We start from the raw sequence: 10808 nt of genomic DNA, 5'->3' as shown, positions 1-10808 counted from the left end.
CCTTATACCACGCTTCTTCTACTCTAGCTGGGCCCTCTTCTTCCTCTAGCCACCGTGCCTCAAATTTCTTCAAAATTTCCATTGGCCTTTTCCACTCCTTCTCCCTTCCCCCCAGCTCCACAATGATTGGTCTATGATCAGAATGCCTCGGATCTCCATTTATAACACGAACCAAGGGAAAATGATTTCTCCATTCACTATTTGCCACTGCTCTGTCTAAACGCTCCTTCACATACCCATCTGCCCTATGATGGTGGTTTCTCCAAGTAAATATATCACCCTCATACCTAATATCATGCAGGCCACAGTCCACCAGGGCTTGATGAAAATTATCCATGCTTTTCTCAGATCTGGGTTGCCCTCCAGCCTTTTCACAATTAAACAGTATCTCATTAAAATCCCCACAACAGAGCCACGGTAAATTACTTCTATCTCTCAAAATTCTCAAAAGCCTCCAGGTTTTTTCCTTCTCCTCGCTGCGTGGTTCACCATAAATCCCAGTGAAACGCCATAGCAAACCATCCTCTTCTTTTATTGTAGCATCAATATGGTACTTTGACATACTATTTACAGTGAGATCAATCCCTTTCCTCCAAAATAATGTCAAACCCCCACCCAAACCAACACAGTCCTTCACAAAAAGATTTGGCATATGGAGATACCACCGAAACCTTTCCATCCATTTTGCATCATGTTTCGTCTCCGACAAAAACAAAATATCCGGGGCCTCCCTCTTCTGGATATCCAGAAGACCACGAACTGCCAGGCCGTTCCCCAATCCCCGGCAGTTCCAAGCGATAAGCCTCATTTTGCCTGGCGGGATTGCTCAGGCAACCCCGCCATTTCATCAAAATTTTCCTCCAAAAGACACCTCTCCCCAACACCCTCACCACCCTTCAGCTTCTTCCCTACTGCTGTAGACTCTTCATCTGAATCAGGCCCTTGTCTTTTCTTGTTTAAACCCACTGTTGGAACCCCACTTGTCTTGGTAGAATCAGATCTTGGCCTTCGCTTGAAAATCAGTCTCTTTGAGGATAGATGCAACACCCCTTTAGCCCCTCCCCCTTTACTGACATCTCCTAACTGTTTTCCTGCTGTATTGGAATTAGAATTAGTGGGCACCACTACTACTCCACCCCCCGATGCCTCCTGCACATTCTCATTGACATCCATATTGAAAACAGCCTCCGTCTCTACTTCAGATTGTGAAAGAAATTCACCAGCCCTTCCCTCCCCAATAGATTGCTTTTCAACATTGAGAACCACATTCTCCTCCAATCCCGGAGACCCAATTGCCACCTCTGTATTTTCTGCATAATTTAGAACCTTCAGATCAGATTGCTCCCCTTCTTGGATTTTCTCATTCTCAAAAACCAGCTTTTTTGGGACCCCCTCTCTGTCTCCGCTAGACTGCAACTTCAAAGGACTAGTACCATCATCTCTCAGGTTATCCTCTCTGTACTCTGAAAATTTACCTGAAGCCTCCGCACTCTCGGATCCCTTCTGTCCTACACTCCTCCCCCCACTTCCATCTTTTCGCTGTTGGATACTTCCACCCGAGCCTCCCCCTTCTGACCACTTCCCCCTTCCCTCCTTCTTACGTATTGGGTTCACCCTTAGCCATTCCCCAAACTGCCTTCTTTCTTCCTGCCACACCCCTTCATCACACTCCTTTTCCACATGACCCAGGTGACCACACACATAGCAGAAATTAGGCAAGAACTCGTATTTAAAATTGCACCATCCCTCCCCTTCCATGGTGACTCCCCTGAAAAGAGGTTTTCGAATATCAAGCAACACCTTAATGCGAAGGAACTCCCCTACAGCCAGTCCATCCTCATCCATATCCACCTCCAAGAAACGTCCCACCTTATTACCAATCCTTCGTGCTGTTTCCTCATTCATCAAACCAAGTGGCAGATCAAAAACCCCGATCCAAATCGGAACAGAGACAAATTCCAATTCTTTTAACCTTTTAGAGCCATCAAAATCCACCACTATCAACAGATCCCCTCCAAACTCCCATGGTCCTTCCATAATGGCCCTGCGCTTCCCACCTGGCTGCAGAAATGTGAAAAGGAACAAATTGTTGCCCAGTTCCTTGCACTGGATCCCCTCCCTGGGACACCATATCTTCCCCACTGTTTGAACCAAACCATCAGCATAACCCGATTTCGAAGAGAACAGCTTGCCCACCGCCTGCAGGGGCCGGCCAGCCTCCCTTCGCTCTGCCTGCCTTGCACCCTTGACAGCCTTCCGTTCTTCCTCGGAGAGCTTCAAACCACCCAGGAGCCCCTCCAGGTCCTCAACCCTTTCTTCCTGCCCCTATCCATCAATGCTGAACTGTAGACCTCCACCCCACTTCCACCCTACAGATCCCAACACCTCCGGGCTTCCGCGCCTCCACCCACCCAGCCAGGCGACGTCCGCACCACCACAACTCCCAGCACTCGGCTTCCGCAGCAGGAACCACCACTTCGTGAAGCACCACACACCAGCGCCGCAGCTCTTCCCCCAACTCTGCCTCCACCACTCCAAATGCCCCTCGCTCTCCTAGCAGAGGGACCACGCACAAGCTAAGACTAAGATTTGTGGAAAGAAATCAGAGGATTTGAGAGAGAAAACCAATCCGAAATCCCCGCAAGATGCAAGGGTTCGGACAAACTCCGAGTCGCCAGAGCTCCGGAAGGAGTCGGGAGACCAGAGACAACCGACGACCTTTAGGCAAGCAGGCAGGCAGGCCGACCGACTTCGAACTGCACCTCTGCCAAACTGATATGGCGGGAAGCATGCGGGCTGCCGCAATGCACCGCAAAAATGATGCGGCCGCATGCGGGCTGCCGCGTTGCTCCGCATAATCCATCGCGGCGCGTGCGGACGGGGGCGGGCAGCCGCAGCCCGCCCCGCTTGCATCCCTACACACACGACTTTAGAGTGACTGTGGCACGGTGTCTCGACCGAGCCGCTTTTGTCTGCTCTTCTCCTTGTCTTCTTCTAATTTGATTGAAGCCGCGCAGGCCGATCAGGAGCCGCAGAGGCGCGTTGGCTGTTGTGCAGTGCGTGCGATCTTGCTCGGTCAGAGTCCCCGGCCGGCGCTCGGCAGGCAGGGAAGCCTGGCCGCCGGGACGGGAACGGGAGCGACCTGAGGCTGATCTGATCCTCCGCTGATCGAAGGACATGAGCACGAGGCCGGTTAAACAATTAACTGATGACGAGCGAGGCCATGCATCATGTACTACCAGTACTAACCTTGTTTAGTTGCCTAAACTTTAGGTGTAAAGTATTGTAATACTTTCGTTTGTATTTGGTAATTATTATCCGATCATGGGTTAACTAGATTTAAAAAATTCGTCTCGCAAATTACAAACAAACTGTGTAATTAGTTATTTTATTTAATTATATTTAATACTCTTTGTATGCGTTCAAAGATTCGATTTGATGAAAAATCTTATAAAATTTTGAAATTTTAAAGGCAACTAAACAAAGCCTAGTAGCTAGCCGCCATCAATCACACGTGCTGCCTGGTAGCTAGCCGCCATCAATCACACGTGCTGCCTGGTTGGACGAGACGCCCGGTAGGTGGTTGGAATTGGACGTCACCTGCACACGCGGCCGGTTCCAGATCCAATACTCCGTCCGGGCTCCGGCTGATCGAGATCTCCACCATGCATGTGCTCTTCCTCTTCTCTTCTCTCTTCATCTGCTACTACTCCCATACACCATCGTATCGACCCCAGGCCTCGTATAAATCCCAAGGAAATAAATCTATTGCTATTGTTATTGCTATTGCATGCCGGTGCCACCATCTCGATCATCTACACAATTACGCATGGCTTCCTTAAAAAAACAGTTACGCATGGGCAGGGGCGGATCGAGGAATAAAATATAGGAGGGCTAAAGCTTCTTCTTCCTCGAGCTCCCGAAGTCCTGAGCACCCCCTTCCTCCATTGATGACGCAAAAAATTCTGGGAGGGCTCTATGGTGTCCCGGGCGGTAGGGGGGCTAGAGCCCCCTAGCCCCCCCTTAGATCCGCCACTGGGCATGGGCAGTGTCGTTAGGTTTGTCTGGATACCGACACACGTACGACGTTCGATTCACACGTGTCATCATCAAGAGCCAAATAGATCAGCTCAGCCTTGCACGAGCTGAATACTGACGACGACGACTAGCTACATACCTGGAGGGGGGGGGGATATATACTTGATTCCGCCGTGGCAGGCAGCTTTCTACTGCGTACGTGGGCTACAGTAGTTGTCTCTAATAATAATCAGCATGGTCATCATCTTCTACCAGGCCCGTCGAAGGCCATGTGCAGGGTGAGCAGCTGCACAGGGCCTCCAAAAACTGAGGGCCCCCAAATCGATAGTGTCAAGGCCTATAGCACTAGCAGCATACGAACCGTCGGCCAATGAGGCAATGAAGCAGAGTGGCCCATTGACTCGCCCACGGCCCATCCTGACTTCCTTCCACACAGGTCGCAGGGTTACAGCCACGCAGGCCTGCTTCCACGGGAACACGAACCGTCGCCATCGTCGATGCTTGCTTTCCTTCGACCGATCGACGTGACCGCAGGCCCGCAGCGCTCGTCCCTCCGGCCGCACCGCCACCGGCTCGCCGCGCAGCGCCGTCGCCGCGCCGCACCGTCGCTGGACGCCGCGCTGCCGGCCGCACCGTCGCCGGCTTGCCGCGCAGCGCCGTCGCCGCGCCGCACCGTCGCCGGTCGCCACGCCTGCACCTGCACCGCTGTCCGCTGGCGCTGCACGCCATCGCCGCGCGCCCGCTCCTCGCCGCTGCGCCGCATTTGACATTTGAGCAGGCCTGCATTTGAGGTGAGCACCTGGCACCAAGCTTTAAACTTTTAACCTAGTTTGCTTCCTAATTTCCAATTTCCTATCCAGTACGTATCCTAGTTTGCTTGATTAATTGATTATTCTGTTAAAAATTATGATGTTTGCAAGTGTATAATCTGCAATGTGGTACATCAGTCAACAAGAATTGATTGTGACTATTTTCTTTCTTTATTGTAAAATAGGAGGCATCTGTTTAATGCTTGTTACTCAATCAGTCAATCATCATCATGTCTACAAGAAACAGGAAATATGATAGTGGTGCTGAAAAGCGTAAGAAAAAACAAAGACTAGAAGCCGCAGCTCAATCCCAGAAGGGTGCTCTTGAAAGATTTATTGTTAGAGAAACTGCACATGCTAATGTGATAGAGGCTGACACTCCTGCCGCACAAGTTCTTCAAGGAGATAATACATTAGAGTTTGATATCGAGGCTCCTGCTGCAGAAATCCCTGAAGGAGGCCATGATGATGGTACTGCAAATGGGGGTGACGATGGAGATCAAGACCATGATAATGGTACTATAAATGGGGGTGACGATGGAGATCAAGACCATGATAATGGTACTGCAAATGGCGGTGATGATGGTAATATTTCCAATCACATAAATAATTCTTTCCAGCCTGATATATTTGATCCAAGAACTTGGAATGCACTTGATTCTAAAATGATATACATTTTGCTACAAAAGGGTCCTAAAAGAGACTTGTCTATTAAGTATGGACCTAGAGATAGATTTGGAAGAAGGTTCTCTGCATCATCATACAATAGAATTCTACCAAATAGAGAAACATGTGATAGAGAATGGCTTGTGTATAGCAAAGACCTTGACAAAGTATTCTGTTTTTGCTGTAAATTGATAAAAAAAGGGCTTGTGAGAGGTCAGTTAGCAAATGAGGGCTTTAATGACTGGACTCATCTTGGCCATAGACTTAAAGAGCATGAGACTAGTAGGGAACATGTCACAAATATGACTGCATGGTATGACTTGCGTCTTATGTTCCAGAATGATCAAACAATTGATAATGTTGCTCAGCGAGAACTACAAAAAGAAAGAGAGCATTGGAGAAAAGTTTTGCAGAGGATTATTTTGATTGTTAAATATCTTGCAGAGCATAATATAGCATTTCGGGGCAGTAATAGCAGGTTGTACCAAGATCACAATGGCAATTTCTTAGGACTTGTTCAAATGTTGGCTGAATTTGACCCAGTGATCAAAGAGCATGTTGATCGCATCACCAATGATAAAATCCGTGATCATTATCTTGGTCCTTCCATCCAAAATGAGTTGATAAATTTGCTAGCTACTGCAATCAGGTCTGCAATCATTGCAAAGGTAAAAGAAGCAAAGTATTTCTCAGTTTTACTTGACTGTACTCCTGATGCAAGCCACCAAGAACAGATGTCTTTGATAATAAGGTATGTTGATACAACTTCTGGTTCCGTTCAAGAATCATTCTTAGGCTTTTTGGAAGTGAGTGATACCACTGGTCAGGGATTGTTTGATGTTCTACTAGAGGAATTAAAGGATCTTGACCTTGATGTAGACAATGTTAGAGGACAGGGATATGATAATGGATCCAATATGAAAGGAAAACATCAAGGGGTACAAAAGAAGCTTTTGGATATAAACCCAAGAGCATTTTATTCTGCTTGTGGTTGTCATAGTCTAAATTTGACACTATGTGATATGGCAAAGTCTTGTCGTAAAGCAACAGAATTTTTTGGAGTTATCCAACGTATCTATACAACATTTGCTAATTCTACCAAGAGGTGGCAAATTCTTAAAGATAACATTTCAGGACTTACTCTTAAGTCATTGTCATCTACTCGTTGGGAGAGTCGTATCGATAGTGTCAAGGCTATAAGGTTTCAGATCCCAGAAATAAGAGAGGCCTTATTGCAAGTGGCTGAAAGTGATAATGATCCATTGGCAAGTAGTGAAGCTAAATCATTGGCAGAAAATGAGCTTGGTGGCTTTGAATTTTTAGTGTCAATTATTATATGGTATGAGATATTATCTAAAATTACTCTGGTTAGCAAGCAACTACAATCAAAAGATATGCTTATTGATATTGCAATTGAATCTGTACAAGGGCTGATTTCCTTTTTCAAAAAGTACAGAGAAACTGGCTATTCAAAAGCATTAGAAGCTGCAAAAGAAATTGCACTAGAGATGGATATTAATCCAGAGTTCCGCAAAAGGCGAAACATCAAAAGAAAAAGACAATTTGATGAGGGCGCAAATGATGATGCATCTGAGTCACGGTCTGCGGATGAGTTATTCAGGACTGATTATTTTATACCTATTGTTGATCAAGCTATATCTTCACTTATCAGAAGATTTGAACAGTATCAAGGGTATGAGAGAAAATTTGGTTTCTTGTTTACCTCAGATAGACTACGGTCCTTGGATGACACAAGTTTGATGGCTGCTTGTGTTAATCTTGAGAATGCACTGAAGAGTGGAGAACAGAAAGATATTGATGCAAATGAATTGTTTGAGGAGTTAAATTTCATCCGGAATTTACTAAAGGAATCAATGGGTCCTCTTGATGTTTTGAAGTTTCTTAAAGAGCGTCCCTTTTATCCTAATGCTATTATTGCATATAGAATTTTGTTAACCATTCCTGTGACTGTTGCATCTGCGGAAAGAAGTTTTTCTAAACTGAAGTTGTTGAAGTCTTACTTGCGTTCAACTATGACACAAGAATGACTCAATGGGCTAGCGACGATTGCACTTGAAATTGATGTCTTGGAGAAGATTAATTATGAAGATATAATTGAGGCTTTTATTTCAACAAACACTAGACGGATGATGCTTTTTCATGGAATGTGAGGACAGGTCAGTACTATGTTGGCTTGTTTATCAATAATTATTCAATAGACTGCTAAATACTATATGAATCATATATATTTATTTAATGAACGTACATGACTTGTTTCTACTAGATATGACTTCATATATTTTAGGGCCCCCATTTGTGTTTCGCACACGGGCCTCCAAATCCTGGAGACGGCCCTGTCTTCTACAGACTGCAGACGAGTCTTCGGACACATTTTAAGCTATGATCGGCGGGGCCCTAATATGCCAGCTCTTGTTTCATATGCATGACCTGTCTCCCGATCCCATCCTATTCTTCTTGTTTTGCTTGCTCGTCCGCGCTGGCTCTCTCTCTCTCTCTCTCTCTCCCCCCCCCCCCCCCCCCCAATTCGTCTCTCTATCCGTCTCTGTCTATGCTGTTAATAACTACTTTGGTCGCAATGGGCTGCTAGCAGCCTACTGTGTCTAGCTCGGTCAATGGTTCGAAGCTAGCACACGACGTCACAAAACACACGCTTCACAACGCGCTTGACCGAGGAATTGAAGCTTTAATTTGCTGGAAGCAGGGACGATCCTGCGCCCAGCAGCAGGGTCTCGTGGTCACAAAATAATTGCTTATACGAGTGATGACTCTCCGTTAACGACGACGCTGATACCTCGCAGGCAGGGGCAGAGCTAGTGTAATGACTGATATCAGCAGATATCAATGATTTTGTACAAAATCAGTAAGCAATTACTGTTTTGTACTGTTCATACATGGAACTGATAATGCTCACCGTGTTTGGCTGGTGGCTGGAGCCTCCAGCGCTACAGTTCTTCTCTCTCACATCACTCCAGCTCCAGTCAGGTAACAGTATTTTTCTCTCACACCACTCCAGCTCTAGTCTCCAGCTTCAGCCTGCCGAACACGGTGCCTGTGGGAGAGATCTGACTTCATCTGCAGCTCCGTCCCTGCTCGCAGCAGCAGCAGTCGAATGTGTCGACTCTGTCAACTTATTGTATATATGAATATATAACGGCTGCTTAGATTAGATGCATCGCATCACCTGGCTAAATGCACCGAATGAAGGTGACGTACTGAAACCCAACTGAATTTTCTGTTGATCTTTCGAAAGAAAAAAAAAACTGTCAGCTCAACGCTCCAAGCTTCAAAGTTCAAACTGTAGTCATTACTCCTATCATACTACTAGTAGCAGTTCGCCATCAGAAGTTATGAAAAAAAAAGAAAAGGAAACCGTGTCTTCGAGTTCGAGGTGAGGACTGCTGGGGCGGGTGGCGGGTGGCGGGAAGGAGCCTGGTGTTCCGCCAAAATTTACCCTTGCGGAGGCTGGCGGGCCCACGGTGTCAGCCTGACCCGGGCGGAGATCCTGTGTACGCGGCCGGTGGGGGCGTAGCAGCTGCGGCGCGGACACGCCTCCTGCGCAATCCAATTGGCAGCCACAGTCTTAACGGCCGGCGCCGGTGTCGAACAGCCGCACCCGAGGGGCTACCCGCCCCGCGGCGTGGTACCCGCTGACAGGTGGGTCGCAGCGGAATGACGCGCTTGCCTTGGCGTGCTTGGGGGAGGGTACGCGGGGAAGCCGGTATGTAGAGGAATTGCTGCGGGTGCAGAGACATCGCAGCGAAGCACTGCTTCCGTCTTTAATTCTGACAGGTCTGCGTTTAAGCCCTCCACAAGTTGGTTTATTGGGCTTTTGCACTTCCTCTTCCTCTAGAGCGAGCCCACTGTTAGTTTTTTTCCCTCAGAGAGCAGCTTAGCCGTGTTCATGGACAAAAAATGTCTGCAAAAAATGGCGCATTCCCTTTTTTTGTATATCTGCGCATAGATCAGACATACACGGTACTTCTTTCTTTTGCCAATTTCGCTCACAGAATGTTACTTCGCGTTTTTTAGTAGTGCCAAATAACACTATATGAACCGATATCTTGTTTTAATTTAGTTGGTCACCTTTTGTTTTTTATAGTTAAGTTGTGCCAAATAACATACGAATGGATATTTAAAGGTTCCGGATTATCCAGTTTGATTTGTCACATGTTTTTGCTCCACTAGTGATGATAGTCTAGGGCAGTAAATAATATGAAAATTGAAGTTCTTTTTTCTTTGATCAAGAAAAAAAGTGAAGTTCTTTTGGTGGAAAAGTTTACAAAAGGATTATAATGCTTAGTAAAATGACACTGCCTTTCTTTGAATCCGTGGCTTGTTGCTGCTGGCCAAGGTACTCTTCTAGGCTTTATCTATCTTGAAGATTGAGCCCAGGTGTTTGGATCTGGTGCTTATTTTAAACCGTGTCATATCGATGTTTGGATGCCAAATAGAGGGGCTAAACATGAGCTAACTACAAAACTAATTGCATAAATAGAGACTAATTCATGAGACGAATCTATTAAGCCTAATTAATCCATCATTAGTATATATTTACTGTAGCATAACATTGTCAAATTATAGACTAATTTGGCTTAATATATTTATCTTGCGAATTAGCCCCCATTTATACAATTGATTTTATAATTATCCTATATTTAATATTACTAATTGGTGTCTAAATATCCGATGCAGTGGCAGAGGCAGGAAAGACCGGCATGAGGGGCTGCTTCCTCTTCATGCCTGGTCCCACCCCTCCTCTCTTTTTCTGGCTCCTCAAATTTGTGTGTGTTTGGGCGGATGGGGAGGTTAGCGGGGCTCCATGTGAATTGTGGTGGTAGAGGTGGGCTCCAGCCCCTTCCGCCCCACCGCTAGATCTGCCAAGTGTGATGATGACTTAAAAATAATAAGTGTTGGAACCAATCCAGGACTTAGCACAATTCCTTTTTCTCGTTGGAATAATAAAAACCCAACTCTCATTGGGTGATTGGCTCTATTAATTACATTGGACAAAAAATAAAAAGAGCCAATTAAATGTTACATTTTGACCGATGAGGGGCATGAGCCCCCTCTCTTTGCGAACACTGCCATCGGTTAAGGAAGAGGGAATGATTTCAGAAGTATATGCTACTAACTTACGAGCTGTTTGAATTTCAAGGGCTTAAATAATTAAGTCCTGTCATAGAATATTTTGATACTAATTAGAAAGACCAAATATGAACTAACTATAAAACGAATTGCATAAGCCTAGAGCTTATTCAAGAGACTCTATTAAGC

The 10808-nt window shown here is 46.0% G+C and overlaps 1 protein-coding gene across 1 annotated transcript; it reads left to right on the top strand.

Annotated features, from left to right (window-relative positions):
• The first annotated feature begins 5077 nt into the window (after positions 1-5077).
• Positions 5078-7561, top strand: LOC120672951 (zinc finger MYM-type protein 1-like). Its single transcript, XM_039953590.1, has 2 exons — positions 5078-5639; positions 5766-7561. Exons 1-2 carry the CDS (start codon positions 5078-5080, stop codon positions 7559-7561), a joined length of 2358 nt encoding a protein of 785 aa, XP_039809524.1.
• The last annotated feature ends 3247 nt before the right edge of the window (positions 7562-10808 follow it).

The sequence above is a fragment of the Panicum virgatum genome, chromosome 5N (assembly GCF_016808335.1).
Source record: "Panicum virgatum strain AP13 chromosome 5N, P.virgatum_v5, whole genome shotgun sequence".
Lineage (NCBI taxonomy): Eukaryota > Viridiplantae > Streptophyta > Magnoliopsida > Poales > Poaceae > Panicum > Panicum virgatum.
The sequence above is the reverse complement of the archived record's forward strand: the minus strand, read 5'-3'. Positions and strand labels throughout refer to the sequence as shown.

Coding starts and splice junctions, on each gene's coding strand:
- LOC120672951 (XM_039953590.1), top strand. CDS start 5,078: ATGTCTACAAGAAACAGGAAATATGATAGTGGTGCTGAAAAGCGTAAG. Junction 5,640..5,765: donor TCTACCAAATAGAGAAACAT/GTGATAGAGAAT, acceptor ACTGGACTCATC/TTGGCCATAGACTTAAAGAG.